Here is a 21,480-nt window from a genome sequence, read left to right as displayed (position 1 = left end):
GGGGTTAAATGAGTCTCCTGACCACCAATTACCAATAGCCTCTCCCCCCGCACACAAATGCACTTATAGCTATTGGATATATTTATGTGTTGCTATGTCTTGGCTTTTCCATTTGTTTTGCACTTGATAAAGTTATAACCTTACTTGATAATTTTCTTATATAAGGATTGCTGGCTTTCCATATTCAGCTCATTTAACTATACTCCATAAATTTCTATTGTTGTGTTCAAACTCTTACTTTAATAACTGAACCTTATTCCCGAGCCCCATTCAATAAGATATGGAGCTTTAGTGAGCATCTCATATATATATATATGTATATCAATGTGGGTAATAGTATTCATATTTGAAACATTTCTATAGTTTTTCTAAAACAATTTGTTTTCTTCTTAATAATTCAACGTTTTCTTTTTTTGCTCTCCAGGACACTATGGCCTCCATTACTCATGGTGTTGAAGGATTTCTGAATAGAATGATCTCCTTCTATTCACAAGAAATAAAGCAGGTAGACTTACAGGAGTACTTCACCATTATGAAGGAACTTGGAGAAGGTGGATATGGAAGAGTTTTATTGGCAAAGGACAAGATAACAGGTCAGTGAACTATTCTAAGTACCGTTTCAGTATCCTCTGCAAATATGTATGTATATGTTTGTACATTTGTACACTATAGACTTTATATTTATTAAATCTCCATAAATATATCATGCTTAAATATTTTTTCGTGTTGGTAGAATGATTTAGGGAACTAAGCATTGGGCTGATTCTTGGGAGCAGTTATGCAAATATTAAAATGCCTTGATGGGTACATATCTGTCTGGAGCAGTGGACTGTATTTCCATGCAGACTGTCCTAGATAATGATCACATGTGATGCTGAGCCTCCATGATTAAAAGGACAGACATATAATGAATGAAAGGGGCAGGCCAGGAATAGTCAGGCTGGGAAGGATATGATGCTAACAATGCTGGACGTCCTCCAGCCAGGAAACGAGATGGGATCTGTATGACTTGCTGAAGCTTCCGATGCACAATGAGAGACTATCGCTGTGTTCAGTGAAATCAAAGTAGGACATTTCAGCCCAGGAAAGGTTCTTGTTCAGCTGATTGATGGCTGAAATTTAGCTATGAATGAAGCATAATACATTCTCAAACATTTTAATAAGATCCGTTGCTCGAATATTGAGATTTTCAAGTGGATAGAAAAAATGATCAGCTAAAAATTTCCATTTCTTAATCAAAGTTAAATTATTTTTTTCTACAGGTCAAAGAATGGCATTGAAGACCATGGATAAAAACAGAACCAGCCAGCGGTCTTTCCTCCAGGAGTTCTGCGTTTCATACTTTCTTTCATCTCATCCCAATATCATTGGATGTAATGGCATCGCCTTCACCACCATCGACTACTTTGTGTTTGCCCAGGAACTAGCCCCTGTTGGTGATCTCTTCTCCATGATTACACCATACGTAAGTACATTAAGGTTTCAGTATGCCCTTTTTTTTTAAAGTTTTGGATAAGGGAGGGATAAAACTAATGTTTTGAATTGCCCATCACTTTGTCTTAATAATGGAGATCACCGGAACATTTAGAAAAAGAGAATCTCTTTTGGGGGAAAACAAACGGCAATAGACTCCACTCCTAGTCTAAAACTAGATCAAAAGTGATGGCCATGCTTATACTTTAACTTATTCTGAATTGCTCTTTATATTCTATCTTACTGTATTTAACAACTATTGTATTTTGATTTTGTATTCCTAGGTGGGAATTCCAGAAGACTCAGTTAAGAGGTGTGCTCTTCAGATCTCCAATGCTCTCGAATTCATATCCGAGAAAGGACTGGTGCATATGGATTTGAAGCCAGAAAACATTTTGGTGTTTGACCAGGACTGTCACTTCATCAAGATCACAGACTTTGGCCTTGCGAAGGTCAGAGGGACAGTGATAACATCCAGGTGTGGTAGCAAAACCTACATGGCCCCAGAACTACGTGACATGACCATTACAGATGGACTGGTTGTAGATGGCTGCCTTGATGTGTGGGCGTTTGGTGTTACCATCTACTGCCTACTTCTAGGGGATTATCCATGGCAGGTGGCCATGCCTGAAGATGAAGGATATAGAGGTTTTGTTGACTGGCAAAACAATTTTCATATGGACAATCCTCCTGAAGCATGGAGAAAGATTTCATCCAGAATAAGAAGGATGTTTGGTGATCTTTTGGCCATTGACTTTTCTAAAAGAAGTAAATCTACAGAAATCCTGAAATACATGAACGAAAGCTGGAAGGAAGAAATCCCAGATGCAATCACAGGACAAGAAGATGAGGATCCCATCAAAAGCAGCTCTGTACAATCTGAGGTAACCTCCATTTCTCACCTGAACACCTCACAGCGTAGTGTTACTAACAAGTCCTTGTCTTACTTTTTGACCACAGACACTTCTGTATCTCAGTCTGAGATGACTCCATTGCCCCAGAAGGATGACATGGAAGAAGCACTGATCATATTCGATGATGAGTTCTCCTTACTTGTTGGTGCAGAGGTAAACATTGGATGAAGAAGAATCATGAGTGATGGTGCGTCTGAAAGAACATCACATATGGCCAACTTCCCCAGGTATGTACCTTTCTCAATTCACAATTTAATCTTTTAGGGCCATGTCACACTAGCAGTTCAGCACTAAGTCATCACTTTTTCCACCACAATATCCATCACTGATTTTGCATTGATACTAAAGCAATCCAGTTTCAGTCAATAAATAGCCGCCACCTTATCTTCCTTTAGTGGGATTATCCTCTTTTAGGAGCTGTCTGTACCTCTTCTGATCTGCAGATCTCTATAAAATGTACTACTGAGCTACCAAGAATGTTGTAACACACTAAACCTTTCATCCCAACTCTTCATTTTTGTAAGAGTGGCATGGGTGCAGTCTATGCCAACATACTTGCATTATGCGTCCTTCACTTTCATCTCAGATGGTTGGGGGGGGGGGTATGTCAGCGATAGAACTCTTGTTAGCAACTTACAAAGGGGTTGGGTCAGGCCTTGTAGTTCGGAAGTTTAAAGTGAAGCTTGAATCAAAGGGGTCGATACTAAAGTCCTTCTAGCTAACAATGGTAATAGCAGGACTCTTGTTGGATATGATATTAGAAGTTTGCGGTAAAATATTTGAAATTGTTAGTATTTTATTATGGCATTGCCAAGACCATTTATAGTACATTATGAGAGAGCCTTAGTCATTATTTTTATATGAATCTAGAGCAGTCAGACCAGTGAAGGATGGTTGCTTTTTGGTTGCTGTAGGTCTCTATCCATTTTTATTTTGTCTTTTTGACTAGATTTGTCTACTCTGTGGATAGTTTGTAATTTACACAACCACAATCTGTCATATAACCTCTTGGAGGAACCTTTTAAACATTTTTGTAACCTTTTTAACTGAACCACAACCGGTGATTTCATTTATTACTCCAGGATCCTCAGTTTTTCTATATAGATATTCAGAACTGACCACATGCATTTTGTCCTGTTACATTCCCTGTTCATGTTTGCATTTCATAGATCATTTCTATATTTTGCTCTAACAATATTTCTTTACATTTTTCAGATGACAAGTCTGGACTATCCCCAGTGGATGAACAAGGCCCCTGCCTGGTACATGGGGGAATGTAACTTGTAGATATATGAGTAGTTACTCCTCCTGTGCACTGGGTGGGGCTCTTGAATTTTCTCTGTACAGAAAAATACCCATTGATCCTGCCAGAAATCATTTGAGTTCCTAAATTACTTTTTGAGCTTACACCACTGCCTCTGTTGCATCTGAAATGCTAAGCAGTGTTGTCAGCCAGGTTTAGAAGGACCTGTTTAGCACTGACAGAGGTATATACTGGTATGTCAACCACTTTGCCACATGATTTAACATTTGTAACTGTGTGTACTGGTAAGTCAACCACCAAATTACTTTTTGGTGAATTGTATTCATCATTGAGGCAAATTGTAGCTTCCAGGCAACTCCTGCTTGGAGTAAACCATGATAATCATATAGTATATCCGGGTAAATAGCATCTTTAGGTTTTCTTTAAATTCACCATTTTCACCTCACTATGTGAATTGTTCTCAAAGTTTATCATATTTTTGGGGGCGCATGCGCGGCTGGCTCTGGGATTACAGCTCCGTGAAGAGAGCTCCGCATCCCGGCCAGCCTAAACCCGGCACTCACCAATCCCACAGCGGCACTGACCTCTCCCCACGCTGATAAGGGGACACAGGTCTCCACTGGATCCCCAGGGAATATGCCCCGATGCCGCAGATCACCAGGGAAGACAGGAAAGCTGACAAACTTTTTCCCAGCTCTCAGCCCCTGCAGGAAAGATGGTGCCGGCTCCTCACAGACAGATGCCTTACAGACAGAACGGAGACCAGAGCACACCACAGACCCCAGGCTCAAAGCAACATTATACCCTGGAGACCCTGGTGAGTCCTCTACGCCCCTGTCTCCCACCACAAGTAGCCCTGCTAAGTCCAGACCTAGGCTGGACATAGAAAATCCTCCTGTCACTCAGCCTTCCTATTCTACACTCAATTCTGCTATTTCTACTCCATCCTTAATAGAAAATTTTCCTGCTTCAGACCAACCTATCGCTGAACTGTCTATGAACAGTATGCTTCTCTCACTGTGACAAACATTACATGATGACCTGACGACGACACTATCGCAAATTTCAACCGCGGTACAACGAGAGGACCACCGTATCAGCCATATTGAAAATAAAACGAGGGAAATGTTCGCAGCTCACAATGGCCTAATAGACGCATACACCGACCAGGGCACCGACGTAGAACAGATTAACCTCAAACTAGCGGATCCTGAAGACCGCTCTAGGCGGAACAACATCAAATTCCACGCAATCCCATAAAACATCAATTCGGACGCCATAGTACCATATTTACAACAATACATGAAATACCGCATTCCTTCCCTATCAGATGTAGAGCTCGTTATAGATCGTGCGCACAGATTACCAAAACCATCGTTCCTACCGGCCGCAGTCCCTAGGCACATCCTGGCACGCATCCACTTTTACCATGTGAAAGAAAAAATTATGATAGCCACGAGAAACATTACATCACTACCGCCAGAGCAAGCAAATATAAAATTATTTGCAGACCTAACTAAAGCCTCTCTTCTAAACCTCAAGAAGCATGTCACCATAACAAAAGCTCTGCGGAACCACGGAATTGGCTACCAATGGGGTTTCCCCACAAATCATTGTTAAACAACAAGGAAGGTTCTTTACAATTAAATCTCTTGAAGCAGGCATCGACCTCTTGAAAGTCTGGAAGATCCTATCAGCGGACTCCCACCAACCCACCTCCAACCATACGCAACACATGGAAGCAGAATGGTCCAGATCCTAAGATCACCACCATCAACAACCAACCAACAAGCTGGGACCCTATCAACCACTAATGGCTGGCATATGGCCCCATTATGACCATCATCGAACCCCAAGTTACTCGTCAACATGACTTACCATGTAAGTCATGTATGTTCAAATCCCCCCTTTAGATAGTAGCAATAAGTGCTACACATACCACTTGTGTTTTCAACAAGTTTTTTTTACCCCCTTACCCTCCTACCTATAATAGTCGATTGACTCAACCTCTCCACATTCAAAATAACGTCCTACAAGATGAAACATCCTCATCAAACCAGTGAACACATCCAGCAAGTTACCTCTTCTTTGTGGAAACTTCTCAAAAACAACAAAAAGATATGCCATTACTCTACATTATCCATGAAATACCTCTGCTACTTCGAACAACTCGCCTACATCCAGGACTATGATTAAAATATCATCCTTAAATGTCCGTGGCCTCAACTCACCATTCACAAGATCTCTACTACAAAAAGAAGCTCGTTCGTTGCAGGCTGATGTCCTATTCCTTCAAGAATCCCACTTTGCCACCAACAAAATCCCCAAATTTCACTTACACCATTTTTCTCCAATCTATATTTCAACCAGCCAAAAGAAGACCGGTGTCATCACAGCCATTAGAGACTCTCTCCAATACCACTGCATCTCAGAAGTCGCAGACCCTCAAGGGCGCTACCATATCCTGATATGCAAAATTAATGGAATCCTGTACACCCTGGTCAACATCTATGGTCCAAACACCAATCAACTCCAATTCTACAACAAAATCAATTCCACTATTTCCGCTCAGAAACAAGGCAGACTAATTATAGGAGAAGACTTCAACATTACTGGCAACCCACTCCTGGACTCTTCTTCTATCAACCGCTCCTCCAAACAATCGTTTAACGTCTTTCTACACAAAAATGACCTCTACGACATCTGGCGATGCCATCACAGTACAGAAAAAGACTACACCTACTACTCCCCCTCTCAGCTCTCCTACTCCAGAATTTACTTTTTCATCACAGACAAATAGACTTTACAACACGCCACATCCTCCAAAATTGGTACCATAACCTGGTCAGATCACCCTCCAATCTCCATCTCCTTAGATCACAATCAACACTCAACAATCCCCTGTATCTGGAGACTTAACACATTCTTATTGAAGAACCCGGACCACAAAAAACTCATATTGGACTCTCACAATATGTTTTTTTACATAAATGACTCACCTGAAACATCGATACACACACTATGGTCCACATATAAGGCATACATGAGAGGTATCCTTATACAAATAAATTCCCCAATCTCCAAACAGAGAAACTAACAAATCGAAAATATCCTCCTCTCCATTAAAACAAAAGAAGAATTAAACAAAAAATCCCCAAACTCCGCAACATCTGCCCAACTCACCGCTGACAGAAACAAACTTAGAACCCTCCTGCTCTACAAATCCTCAACCTTCAAAAAACTACATTCTACTCCCTTAGCAACAAAGCCAACTCCTTACTAATCAAAATGATTAAACAACGACGACTAAGAAATAAAATATCTTCAGTTTATCATCCATCCTCACGATCCCTAACCACAAACCCGCAGGATATAGCTAATGCCTTCTCGACCTATTACTAACAACTATAAAACCTTAAAGACGACCCCAACACCATTCAACCAACACCTACGTCCATACAACAATTCCTCCACACAATTAAACTCCCTCAACTTTCCTCAACCCAACTTGATGACATATCAACTCCGATCACTACCACTGAAATAGAATCCACCATTAAAACACTTCCTCTTAACAAGTCTCCAGGAAATGACGGTTATATAAACGAGTACTACAAACAATCTGCCCCTAACCTATCGCCATATCTGACTAGACTCTTTAACCATGCGGCCACCACTGGCACATTCCCCAAGGACATGCTACAATCAACAATAACCACAATACCAAAGCCTGGCAAAGATCCACAGTTTGTCCAAAATTATAGACCAATTTCCCTACTTAACACAGACGTCAAACTCTATGCAAAAATTATAGCGTGAAGACTACTCCCCTATCTCCCCACTTTGATACACCCAGACCAAGTAGGATTCATACCAGGCTGCCAGGCACCTGACGCTACTAGAAGACTCATATCCCTCATCCATCACTTAGAACACACCAAACAACCCTCATTGCTTTTATCATTGGACGCTGAAAAAATGTACGACCGCATACACTGGCTATTCTTGCAAATGACCTTACAAAAATTTGGCATCACAGGTTGGATGTTAACAGCCATTTTAGCACTATACTCCCTCCCATCACCCAGAGTATTAACTGACGGAACACTATCAGACCCCTTTGATATTACCAATGGCACCAGACAAAGTTTCCCCCTATCTCCTGTCATATTTGCATTACTTATTGAACCCCTAGCCTCTAAACTTCAAGACGACCCGATGTTCACTGGCATACGACACCTTAACACTGAGCACAACATTTTCCTATTCGCAGACAACATCATACTGATGATTATCAACCCAGCCAAATCCCTCCAAACAATACATACCCATCTTCAACAATATACGATGGTCTCCTATTATAAACTAAACACGCCCAAATCCTCAATTCTAAACCTTCACACACCATATATCACTCAACTATTCCTTTGCTTAACAATTTCCCTTCACTTGGGAAAAAAATAATATCCCATATTTAGGAATCAAACTCTCGGCCACAACAGACCAGCTATTTACCTTGAACCACAAAAAATTACTTGAAAATGTACCCCAAGAAATTGCCAACCTTCGTACCTCAGAACAAAGTGAGGAAATTCCCCTCTTAGACAGGTGTCAGTGGAACAGGTATTCCCATTGGATGAATTCCCCTCTAGTCCTGTTTTGGTTACAACTGTAAAATTGTGGATTTCTGATCGGTTTCTGTTTTAGAGACAATGGTCACCAGGACAAATAGAATGGGTGGATCTCCCCAAAAATGACACATACAGAAAATCAGAACCTGACAAAAGATATAATTCTTCACCAGTTGATGGAGAACTCAAAAATATTTTTTACCATTACATAAACTTTGGACAGGTTAGTTTCTCATTCATTTTTTTTGTTTTGTAAATTTCTCTGATGGTCGAATAATCTGACCAAGATCAAGTCTGGATTAATTTCAATGCACGTTCTACTGTCTAAAATGTACACTGATGGAGCAAAATCTACACGAGTGCATCACATGGATCAAAGTGCAGGGAAGTGTGTCTGCTGGATTAACATTGTAGAGTTTAGGAAAAGATGAATTTTTATCATGCAGTGAGGACCCCCCCCCCCAATTTTCTTCATAAGCAAAGAAAATTAAGTCTCTGGTGACTTTTAGTGTATGGATTGTATTATACGGGTCAGAAAATCTCTTCTGCCCAAAGCATTGGACTCCAGTCCCCAAAGCCTCCCAAAAGGCCAATTTCCCCCAACAGAGTAGATAAGTGTTGTTGTCTCAGGCTGCCCATCGATAAACCGCTTTAGTCATGGGCAAATACATCTGTGACATGCAGAGGTTTGTCATGGTTCTTGACTTTCACCCCAAATCTATTTACTTTAAGATGTAATATCTCTAAAGATATGATTTGGTAGAGTGTTCACACAACTGACTGAAAGCTTCAACACAACAACAGAAATATATTGGTAAAAAGGTTTAAATCTAACAAACCATCAATCTATTCATTTACACAGAAATGATTAAAGTGACACTAATGTTTTGTTTTTTCTTAAAAACATCAAACATGTCATATTTATCCGCTGTGTGCAAAGGTTTTGCACAGAGCAGATGGGATTCTGCTCTTCGTGGGTCCTCTGCTGGTGCTCCTGGTCTTTCCCTTCTGTTGGGTGCCCCAATAGCAAATAGCTTGCTATGGGAAAATCTGAGCAGGCACACTCCCAAACCATGGTTCTACGTGTCCATTCACATACAAAGCTGTGTCTCAGCCCTGCCCCTTCCTCTCCTAATTAACTCACTGGCTGTGAATTGGCTCATGCTGCTGCATCATCCAATCAAGAGTGAGGCCGCAGAAAACAGAGGCTGTCATGGACATCGATGGATCAAGAGGGAGCTCAGATAAGTGTTGGGGGAGCTGCATACATAGAATGCACGAAGGTAAAAAACCCTGAGACTTTACAACCACTACAAAATTTTTTTTAATGGATTAGTATAGAGCTCTTTCCATAGACTTGCATGGTGTACTACCAATTGGTGGGTCTATCTATTCCATCTACTCAAATATTGCTCATCTTTTCAGGATTGGACAACTTCCAATATACCTTTAGTTAGCATACTGTAATAAACAAATCCTAAGCACAACCTTTTTGGAGGGAAAATTAGATATAAACAGGACTGGGATTTCAAAGGTCAAATGACGCATTCCTGAAAGGATGGCCTCCTTCATTACATATCTAAACAAGGGGGATCCATTAAAGTGGATATTTTGGAGTTGGTTCCATTGGGGGAGATTTACTAAAATTGATGTGCACACAGTCCGGTGCAGCTGTACATGGGAGCCAATCAGCTTCTAGCTTCAGCTTCCTCAATTAAGCTTTTAAATAAGACCTGGAAGCTCCAGTTTTAGTAAATCTACCCCATTGTGTAGATCACTACTGAGACACGGAATCATCTGAAAGAAGCTCCTCAGCCTATTGTCAGCCTTCTCATATACAGTATCATCTGTAATGAATAGAATGATCCCCTTGGCAGCTTCCATTCAGATCAAGCAATTCCCTTCTATCTTCAGAACCTGGGGATATCCAAAGACATATTACACACTAGATATGGGCTGCATGTTAGACTCGAACATGGGCCGTTCGTGTGTTCGCTGAACACAGGTCAGATGCATTGCTTTAACCAATCACAGTGTGTGATGATGTCACAAGAGGTAGGATGAACCCCTGCCCCCTTGTGCCATCATGACAGTATATCAGAACTGTCATCGTGGGTGCAGCTGTCAGACAGTGAGAGCCAGCATGGAGTGCAGAGTGTTTTTTTTCTTTTTTTGGGTAGTGGCAGCAGCGGGCATCATGATTGACGTTAGATCTACTTCGGGGGACTTTTTAAATTTGTATTTTTAATAAAGGACTTGCCAAAGACTGTCTCCTGTCTTTTACACTACACTTTTTCTTTGCGAATGGGTAGCGGTACCATGTGCCGCATATTCATTTACATGGGGGGGTTGGGATCTGGGGGCCCCCTTGTAAAGGGGGCTTCCATATTCCGATAAGCCCTCTGCCCGCATATCCCCACAATCACAGACCACTGTTGTGGGGAAGAGGCCCTTGTCCCCATCAACATGAGGCAAGGTGCTTTGGGAAAGGGGATCCCCTGCCCTAAGTGCCCCTCAATATTGAGGACATGTAGCCTGGCATGGTTCATAAGGGGGGGTACTCACTCATCTCACCCCCTTTCCTGTCCTGCCGGGCTCCATTGTCGGATAAGGGTCTGGAATGTTTTTTGGGGGAACCCCCACACCATTTTTATTTACATTTTGGCATGGAAGTTCCTCTCAAAATCCATACCAGATCCCAATGGCTTGGTATGAATGGGAGGGGGGACCCCACGCTGTTTTTTTTTTTTTTTTTTTAAGTAATTGTCGTGAAATGCCGACAATTCCTTTTACATTCACCTGTCAGCAGGAAACCCCACTGACAGCTGAAACATGAATGAATGTTTCACTACTAAAAAACACATGACTTCAGAACAGAACTCAGGCCAGATTTTAGTAACTGAGCGGGATCTCACCACATACTCAGATGCAGTCAGATACCACTCAGTTGTTCAGTTCGTGTACGAAGTTTGCGGTCAAACATTCTGTAGGTTCCAATGTTCAATCGCGAACCAAACAGGGCGGTGTTCGGCCCATCACTATTACACACCCACATTGATCAAACTCTAACTAAAATATGTTTCTAACCACAAGATTATTTACATCTATGAATGGAGATTTCACATAACCTCATAAATAATGGCAGGCTCACCTCATGAAAGGATATTGCATGTGGTATTTGGGTCACGTGACACGTTTCCCAAATATCGCATGTGATACTGAAAATGATAATTCACAATCCCTTTATCCGGTATTTACCTCAAAAAGCAGAAATACTTGGTAAACGTTAGTCTATTCACTAAACACACGGCTGGTGACGGCTCTGGAAGAACCAGCTGAAATTTCATACATTACTTGACCATCGCATACCTGGACCTCTACTTATTTATCATTTACATTTATTTAGTTATGTACTTTTGGTGAATCGACTTTAACACTTTCAGGAGATATTTATCGAGTTTTAGCATTTTGAAGTAAATTCCACATAAACGGATAATACATTGACATTTCCAGTATCGCATATGATATTTGGGAAAAATGTGTCATGTGACCCAAATACCACATGCAATATCCTTATGTGAATTGAGCCCAGAGTGCTTTGTTCATTCCTTCTTCATAGATGAGTTAGGAATCAGAAGACTTCAGTGTTTATGAAGACATGTGACTCTTTGTATACACTCATAAAGCCGGGCTGTGTTCCTGTGACTCTTGTTTTCACCACATGGAGAGGTTGTAGAAGGTCAGGCTTGTAAGGATCAGGTGTAATAGTTGGGTTGTTAATGTAATTCTTGCACAGGTTACTACTGAGATAATCATGAAAAGTTGGCATTCCCTGAGGGCCACAGTTGGACATCAGGAGTCCCAACAATAGAGGTTGGTGTCCATAAACATGGTCATTGTAATGGAAACAGTATCGGCAGTCACACCTCAGCCAGGTATTCTCCCTCCTCTTTAACATATCAATTCACAAACCCATCACCATGGAGATGGCCAGTTCTGGGGGTAAAAGTTCTCTCTATATTCTACAGCTAGATAGTCAAAGTTTTGCGCAAAATAAAGTGTATTTTAGTGAATAACACAATCTCGGTTGTTATATTTACAGAATTTTTTAAATAGTTGCTAATTTATATTTTTCACTACATTTCAGATTTTCAGATTCTTCTTTTACTGGCCATTTCCATGCAGTAGGCCTCCCTGAATGAACCACAAGTGACATAAAGGGGAAGCAACATAGCATTGATTGTATATGGTCTGTTCAGGCTGGTAGATCTATATTGGGATGAGGTGAAGTAATACAAAATTGTTAAGATGAAATCATATTCTTTGTATGTAATGAGCAATTATGAATCCCTTCTTATACACATTATTGTATGATAGTCATTGGGAAGAATGTTCCTTACATTTGAGGTCACTGCAAACCCCCCTTACAGAAAGCTAGAAAGATCATTGGTGTCAGTGGCAATATATCAATGAGGCAGAAATTGCTCCTTGCTCAAGGAATCCTCAGCAACGTCTGGAGGAACCTCATTGTTCCATGAAATGATGGCTGAGAAAGGCTGATCTAGACAAATCCTCTTCTTAAAGAAATTCAAAGTTTTCCAGCAGTAAAGGAATGGCTATTTTGGCCAACAGGATCATTCTGTGGTGGTTTTCTATTGATAATACTATGGTTAAGGTTTCTTTAAGTATGCCAAAATCCAGTGTTGTGTTATTGTTCAGAATAATTATATCTAACCCACGTTAATTGTACAATATTCAGAAGCAGCCATTTTTAAAGTTTGCTTTTGAAGGTGAAAGTTACAGATCTGGGTTACTTGCCTCAATACTTGGCTTGTCATTCACCCAGAGCACCATGTCAGTATGATATTTCCATTACTTGATAAACACCTGGCTTGTTCTAGGTCACTGATCACCAAGTAGTGAAGAAATGATCAGGATGTTTGGAGATGAATCTCTATAAATAAGATCAGACATGGCAGCTCCAATATTCCTATCCTGAGAGGTCTGTTTAATCCTCATGGAAATATTTCTATGCTAATTACATTTTTTAAGTTCATTTAAATCTTTTTTGTCAATAAAGTATTTTTTAAGTTAAACTCATTGGTGTTCAATGTTGCTGGAAATAGGGAAAATGGCATAAGATCCATCAATAGGCCAAAGCCCATATTACACCGATACTTCTTTATTCAAAATAAATTCCTGTTTTCACCTCATGGAGAGGTCATAGAGGTTCTTATAGATGGAAGTGATTCTTTGCTTTGTGAGGATCAGATATAACATTTGGGTTTATTCATCTCAATTTCAACTCTTGTACAGATTATTATTTAAGCACTTATGTCCCTTCCTATACTAATATAATCATGCAAATTTGGCATCCACAGAGGGCCACAGTTGGGCACCACTAGTCCTAACAATGGAGGTTGGCTTCTAGAAACAAGGTCATTGTGATGGAAACAGTATCAGCAGTCACACCTCAGCCAGGTATTCTTCCTCCTCTTTAACATATCAATCCACAAGCCCATCACCATTGAGATGGCCAGTTCTGTCCTGGGGGTAAAAGTTCTCTCAATATTCTGCAGATACATTGTCATTGTCAGCGCAAAACCAAAGTGTGTTTTAGTAAATAACACAATCTCAGTTGTATTATTACATTCATATGAATATTTAAATTGTTTGTTTTTTTTAACCACATTTCAGGTTTTCAGGTGCTTCTTTTAGTGGCCATCTCCATGCAGTAGTCCTCCTTGATGAACTACAGGTGACATGAAGGGGAAATAACATAGCAGGAGTATTGATTTTATAGACTAGTGGAGTTATATTGAGATGAGGTGAAGTAAAACAAAAAGTGATAAGATGGAAGCAGATTCTCCATGTGGAACGAGCAACTTTGACTCCGTCTTTGTACACATAATCTTTTCTTTTTACCTTAATGCTTAACTCCACAAAGTTACATAAAACCTGGACAGTCAATAAAAAAGCTGAAGACTCTGGAACCAGAAGACCAGGAGAAGGTGGCAATGGAGCAACTAGGTGAAACCTGGACATCATGTGAGGGAAGTCTGCCATAATGTACAAAAATGATGTGTGTACTTGAACATTATCGCACAAGCCCTGGATACCCTATGTTTAGTTCCACTTTAAGCCGTCCATTAAGTCATGTCTAAACCATCGTTTCTCAGATTTTTGAAAATGGTCCTCTGCAACAACTTTCAAGTCTCAGAGAACCCCTGCTAATAATTACTCTACAGTATGTACAGCTCTGTGTATGTTAGTGTGATGGTCAGTGCAAAGAATGTCCTTTGCCTTTGTGGTCAATAGGAAGAATCCCCTTTACAGATAGCTAGACAGATAACTGGTGTTAGCCTCAACTCATCAATGAGGTAGAATTTGCTCCATTGGTCAAGGAACCCTTAGCAACCTCTGGAGGAACCTTAGGCTTCCAGGGAACCCTGATTGAGAGAAGCTGATCTAGACCAATTCTCTTATTATTGGAGCTAAGTTTCCAGCATTTAAGGAATGACAAGTGTGGGCCAATGGGGCCATTCTGCAGCAGCTTTTCATTTAGACTTATAAGGTTCAAGGCATCCTTTATGCCATGCCAAACTGTAGTTTTATGCTGAATTCATTTTAAATTCATTGTTTTTTTTATTGGCAATAAAGTTTTTTTAGGTTTAGTTTTTTTTTTTTATAAACCCATTGGTGTGCAATGTGCTAGAAATAAGGCATAATGTATAAAAGAACCAGCAAATAATGGGTACATTTGTTTTCAATAAATGAGCTGGTTACTATTTCCTCTTGTATTATTTATTTAAATTAGAATCAGTTAAAAAAAAATAATTCTTATAAAGCAAAAATAATTTCCCATTTTATAGTTACAATGTTGAAAAGTTTAATATTAAAACTCTGTAAAGTTTCAAAGTATTTGGGTTTCATCATGTTTAATCCTATCACCTTTTCTCAGGACACACTTTTTATATGCAAATCAGCAAGAACAATCCGGGGTTATTTACACAACATTTACATCAGGAGTCAGCCAATGGAAAGCCTTCATTCTCTGCCTTCCCCGCCCATCTCCCTTGTATAAAGAGGTCCTCTCCTTCCCCTATTCAATGACTCTACTTCCAGAGATACCGGTATACTCATCTATTACAGCCCAGCTGGAGATTTGGTGACGTTGTCCAGAGCTGATCTGCAGAGGAACCCAATACTCAAGAAAACGAATTGGACTTCATCACAGCGGAATCTTCACCACATTAAGGTAAGGTCACTTTCATCTAACCAATCAAGGGATCTTTATTATTTAATGAACATTCTGATAATTATCCTGCAGAGGTTTATGAGGCATATTTAATAAATATATGGAAAACTGACACAAAGGGGCAAGGAGTGGAGGTTTAGGACAGGAAATTGACTGAACAATGTTGAATTCTTTGCTATGAAATACTACCTCTCACCAAAACAGGAGTACAACATTCTACTTCATAATCTCACTGAAAATTCACTTCATGATGTCTGTCCGTCTGAAGCTATGTGGTCTTCCTGAGAACATAAAGATGACATTTAGCAGGAAAACGCCTTAAATGTTTTTAAGGTGCTTGAAAAGGGATGTGACAGTTGAGTGTTTGGATGATATGACATCACTCATGGTTATTGTGGCTCATTCTAGGACTTCACAGTTTTGGAGAGAATGTTTTAGGGAAATGCCACTAATATCTTCTGATATCCTTTAGCATGACCTCTGCTGTCTTCTGAGTACAAAAAGTGAGGCAACCGTTTTTTATATTTTCCTTGAGAGTTTTGATTAAATTACACTTTTTAACTGACTGAGCTCTGTGTTCATCCCCCTGAATTTATGTAATCAAAACTGGAAAGTTGACATAGCTGGTCGGCAACAAGAGAGCAGAGTATCTGTTGTAGATTATTCTTAAGGAATGTTTAATCTTTTCATGGAAGTATCTGCCAGAAATATGAGGGTCACCAAAACTCTTCTGGCAGCAGATACACCTTTCCATCAATGCTGACCAAAGTTTATTACATTCTCTTCCTGAAGGATACTTGGGGGTTAAATGAGTCTCCTGACCACCAATTACCAATAGCCTCTCCCCCCGCACACAACTGCACTTATAGCTATTGGATATATTTATGTGTTGCTATGTCTTGGCTTTTCCATTTGTTTTGCACTTGATAAAGTTATAACCTTACTTGATAATTTTCTTATATAAGGATTGCTGGCTTTCCATATTCAGCTCATTTAACTATACTCCATAAATTTCTATTGTTGTGTTCAAACTCTTACTTTAATAACTGAAACTTATTCCCGAGCCCCATTCAATAAGATGTGAAGCTTTAGTGAGCATCTCATATATATATATATATGTATATCAATGTGGGTAATAGTATTCATATTTGAAACATTTCTATAGTTTTTCTAAAACAATTTGTTTTCTTCTTAATAATTCAACGTTTTCTTTTTTCGCTCTCCAGGACACTATGGCCTCCATTACTCATGGTGTTGAAGGATTTCTGAATAGAATGGTCTCCTTCTATTCACAAGAAATAAAGCAGGTAGACTTACAGGAGTACTTCACCATTATGAAGGAACTTGGAGAAGGTGGATATGGAAGAGTTTTATTGGCAAAGGACAAGATAACAGGTCAGTGAACTATTCTAAGTACCATTTCAGTATCCTCTGCAAATATGTATGTATATGTTTGTACATTTGTACACTATAGACTTTATATTTATTAAATCTCCATAAATATATCATGTTTAAATATTTTTTCATGTTGGTAGAATGATTTAGGGAACTAAGCATTGGGCTGATTCTTGGGAGCAGTTATGCAAATATTAAAATGCCTTGATGGGTACATATCTGTCTGGAGGAGTGGACTGTATTTCCATGCAGACTGTCCTAGATAATGATCACATGTGATGCTGAGCCTCCATGATTAAAAGGACAGACATATAATGAATGAAAGGGGCAGGCCAGCAATAGTCAGGCTGGGAAGGATATGATGCTAACAATGCTGGACGTCCTCCAGCCAGGAAACAAGATGGGATCTGTATGACTTGCTGAAGCTTCTGATGCACAATGAGAGACTATCGCTGTGTTCAGTGAAATCAGAGTAGGACATTTCAGCCCAGGAAAGGTTCTTGTACAGCTGATTGATGGCTGAAATGTAGCTATGAATGAAGCATAATACATTCTCAAACATTTTAATAAGATCCGTTGCTCGAATATTGAGATTTTCAAGTGGATAAAAAAAATGATCAGCTAAAAATTTCCATTTCTTAATCAAAGTTAAATTATTTTTTTCTACAGGTCAAAGAATGGCATTGAAGACCATGGATAAAAACAGAACCAGCCAGCGGTCTTTCCTCCAGGAGTTCTGCGTTTCATACTTTCTTTCATCTCATCCCAATATCATTGGATGTAATGGCATCGCCTTCACCACCATCGACTACTTTGTGTTTGCCCAGGAACTAGCCCCTGTTGGTGATCTCTTCTCCATGATTACACCATACGTAAGTACATTAAGGTTTCAGTATGCCCTTTTTTTTAAAGTTTTGGATAAGGGAGAGTTAAAACTAATAATGCCCATCACTTTGTCTTAATGATGGAGATTGCCGGAACATTTATAAAAAGAGAATCTCTTTTGGGGGAAAACAAACGGCAATAGACTCCACTCCTAGTCTAAAACTAGATCAAAAGTGATGGCCATGCTTATACTTTAACTGATTCTGAATTACTCTTTATATTCTATCTTACTGTATTTAACAACTATTATATTTTGATTTTGTATTCCTAGGTGGGAATTCCAGAAGACTCAGTTAAGAGGTGTGCTCTTCAGATCTCCAATGCTCTCGAATTCATATCCGAGAAAGGACTGGTGCATATGGATTTGAAGCCAGAAAACATTTTGGTGTTTGACCAGGACTGTCACTTCATCAAGATCACAGACTTTGGCCTTGCGAAGGTCAGAGGGACAGTGATAACATCCAGGTGTGGTAGCAAAACCTACATGGCCCCAGAACTACGTGACATGACCATTACGGATGGACTGGTTGTAGATGGCTGCCTTGATGTGTGGGCGTTTGGTGTTACCATCTACTGCCTACTTCTAGGGGAGTATCCATGGCAGGTGGCCATGCCTGAAGATGAAGGATATAGAGGTTTTGTTGACTGGCAAAACAATTTTCATATGGACAATCCTCCTGAAGCATGGAGAAAGATTTCATCCGGAATAAGAAGGATGTTTGGTGATCTTTTGGCCATTGACTTTTCTAAAAGAAGTAAATCTACAGAAATCCTGAAATACATGAACGAAAGCTGGAAGGAAGAAATCCCAGATGCAATCACAGGACAAGAAGATGAGGATCCCATCAAAAGCAGCTCTGTACAATCTGAGGTAACCTCCATTTCTCACCTGAATACCTCACAGCATAGTGTTACTAACAAGTCCTTGTCTTACTTTTTGACCACAGACACTTCTGGATCTCAGTCTGAGATGACTCCATTGCCCCAGAAGGATGACATGGAAGAAGCACTGATCATATTCGATGATGAGTTCTCCTTACTTGTTGGTGCAGAGGTAAACATTGGATGAAGAAGAATCATGAGTGATGGTGCGTCCGAAAGAACATCACATATGGCCAACTTCCCCAGGTATGTACCTTTCTCAATTCACAATTTAATCTTTTAGGGCCATGTCACACTAGCAGTTCAGCACTAAGTCATCACTTTTTCCACCACAATATCCATCACTGATTTTGCATTGATACTAAAGCAATCCAGTTTCAGTCAATAAATAGCCGCCACCTTATCTTCCTTTAGAGGGATTATCCTCTTTTAGGAGCTGTCTGTACCTCTTCTGATCTGCAGATCTCTATAAAATGTACTACTGAGCTACCAAGAATGTTGTCACACACTAAACCTTTCATCCCAACTCTTCATTTTTGTAAGAGTGGCATGGGTGCAGTCTATACCTACATACTTGCATTATGCGTCCTTCACTTTCATCTCAGATGGTTGGGGGGGGGGTATGTCAGCGATAGAACTCTTGTTAGCAACTCACAAAGGGGTTGGGTTAGGCCTTGTAGTTTGGAAGTTTAAAGTGAAGCTTGAATCAAAGGGGCCGATACTAAAGTCCTTCTAGCTAACAATGGTAATAGCAGGACTCTTGTTGGATATGATATTAGAAGTTTGCGGTAAAATATTTGAAATGGTTACTATTTTATTATGGCATTGCCAAGACCATTTATAGTACATTATGAGAGAGCCTTCGTCATTATTTTTATATGAATCTAGAGCAGTCAGACCAGTGAAGGATGGTTGCTTATTGGTTGCTGTTGGTCTCTATCCTTTTTTATTTTGTCTTTTTGACTAGATTTGTCTACTCTGTGGATAGTTTGTAATTTACACAACCACAATCTGCCATATAACCTCTTGGAGGAACCTTTTAAACATTTTTGTAACCTTTTTAACCGAACCACAACCGGTGATTTCATTTATTACTCCAGGATACTCAGTTTTTCTATATAGATATTCAGAACTGACCACATGCATTTTATCCTGTTACATTCCCTGTTCATGTTTGCATTTCACAGATCATTTCTATATTTTGCTCTAACAATATTTCTTTACATTTTTCAGATGACAAGTCTGGACTATCCACAGTGGATGAACAAGGCCCCTGCCTGGTACATGGGGGAATGTAACTTGTAGATATATGAGTTGTTACTCCTCCTGTGCACTGGGTGGGGCTCTTGAATTTTCTCTGTACAGAAAAATACCCATTGATCCTGCCAGAAATCCTTTGAGTTCATAAATTACTTTTTGAGCTTACACCACTGCCTCTGTTGCATCTGAAATGCTAAGCAGTGTTGTCAGCCAGGTTTAGAAGGACCTGTTTAGCACTGACAGAGGTATATACTGGTATGTCAACCACTTTGCCACATGATTTAACATTTGTAACTGTGTGTACTTGTAAGTCAACCACCAAATTACTTTTTGGTGAATTGGATTCATCATTGAGGCAAATTGTAGCTTCCAGGCAACTCCTGCTTGGAGTAAACCATGATAATCATATAGTATATCCGGGTAAATAGCATCTTTAGGTTTTCTTTAAATTCACCATTTTCACCTCACTATGTGAATTGTTCTCAAAGTTTATCATATTTTTGGGGGCGCATGCGCGGCTGGCTCTGGGATTACAGCTCCGTGAAGAGAGCTCCGCATCCCGGCCAGCCTTAACCCGGCACTCACCAATCCCACAGCGGCACTGACCTCTTCCCACGCTGATAAGGGGACACAGGTCTCCACTGGATCCCCAGGGAATATGCCCCGATGCTGCAGATCACCAGGGAAGACAGGAAAGCTGACAAACTTTTTCCCAGCTCTCAGCCCCTGCAGGCAAGATGGTGCCGGCTCCTCACAGACAGATGCCTTACAGACAGAACGGAGACCAGAGCACACCACAGACCCCAGGCTCAAAGCAACATTATACCCTGGAGACCCTGGTGAGTCCTCTACACCCCTGTCTCCCACCACAAGTATCCCTGCTAAGTCCAGACCTAGGCTGGACATAGAAAATCCTCCTGTCACTCAGCCTTCCTATTCTACACTCAATTCTGCTATTTCTACTCCATCCTTAATAGAAAATTTTCCTCCTTCAGACCAACCTATCACTGAACTGTCTATGAACAGTATGCTTCTCTCACTGTGACAAACATTACATGATGACCTGACGACGACACTGTCGCAAATTTCAACCGCGGTACAACAAGAGGACCACCATATCAGCCATATTGAAAATAAAATGAGGGAAATGTTCGCAGCTCACAACGACCTAATAGACGCATACACCGACCAGGGCACCGACATAGAACAGATTAACCTCAAACTAGCGGATCCTGAAGACCGCTCTAGGCGGAACAACATCAAATTCCACGCAATCCCATAAAACATCAATTCGGACGCCATAGTACCCTATTTACAATAATACATGAAATACCGCATTCCTTCCCTATCATATGTAGAGCTCGCTATAGATTGTGCGCACAGATTACGAAAACCATTGTTCCTACTGGCCGCAGTACCTAGGCACATCCTGGCACGCATCCACTTTTACCATGTGAAAGAAAAAATTATGATAGCCACGAGAAACATTACATCACTACCGCCAGACCAAGCAAATAT

At 40.2% G+C, this 21,480-nt stretch overlaps 2 protein-coding genes across 2 annotated transcripts; both read left to right on the top strand.

Annotated features, from left to right (window-relative positions):
- Nucleotides 1–430: 430 nt before the first annotated feature.
- LOC149440586 (serine/threonine-protein kinase SBK1-like) lies at nt 431–3,674 on the top strand. Its single transcript, XM_089658446.1, has 4 exons — nt 431–593; nt 1,263–1,465; nt 1,758–2,540; nt 3,603–3,674. The coding sequence occupies exons 1-4, from the start codon at nt 431–433 to the stop codon at nt 3,672–3,674; spliced, it is 1,221 nt and encodes a 406-aa protein (XP_089514572.1).
- Nucleotides 3,675–16,772: 13,098 nt separating this feature from the next.
- Nucleotides 16,773–20,007, top strand: LOC149440585 (serine/threonine-protein kinase SBK1-like). The gene is made up of 4 exons (XM_089658445.1): nt 16,773–16,935; nt 17,605–17,807; nt 18,092–18,874; nt 19,936–20,007. Exons 1-4 carry the CDS (start codon nt 16,773–16,775, stop codon nt 20,005–20,007), a joined length of 1,221 nt encoding a protein of 406 aa, XP_089514571.1.
- The last annotated feature ends 1,473 nt before the right edge of the window (nt 20,008–21,480 follow it).

The sequence above is a fragment of the Staurois parvus genome, unplaced genomic scaffold (genome assembly GCF_062004578.1).
Source record: "Staurois parvus isolate SC_StPar_1 unplaced genomic scaffold, SC_StPar_1.0 ptg001068l, whole genome shotgun sequence".
Classification (NCBI taxonomy): domain Eukaryota; kingdom Metazoa; phylum Chordata; class Amphibia; order Anura; family Ranidae; genus Staurois; species Staurois parvus.
The sequence above is the reverse complement of the archived record's forward strand: the minus strand, read 5'-3'. Positions and strand labels throughout refer to the sequence as shown.

Coding starts and splice junctions, on each gene's coding strand:
- LOC149440586 (XM_089658446.1), top strand. CDS start 431: ATGGCCTCCATTACTCATGGTGTTGAAGGATTTCTGAATAGAATGATC. Junction 1,466..1,757: donor TCTCCATGATTACACCATAC/GTAAGTACATTA, acceptor TTGTATTCCTAG/GTGGGAATTCCAGAAGACTC. Junction 2,541..3,602: donor CCTTACTTGTTGGTGCAGAG/GTAAACATTGGA, acceptor TACATTTTTCAG/ATGACAAGTCTGGACTATCC.
- LOC149440585 (XM_089658445.1), top strand. CDS start 16,773: ATGGCCTCCATTACTCATGGTGTTGAAGGATTTCTGAATAGAATGGTC. Junction 16,936..17,604: donor GGCAAAGGACAAGATAACAG/GTCAGTGAACTA, acceptor TTTTTTCTACAG/GTCAAAGAATGGCATTGAAG. Junction 17,808..18,091: donor TCTCCATGATTACACCATAC/GTAAGTACATTA, acceptor TTGTATTCCTAG/GTGGGAATTCCAGAAGACTC.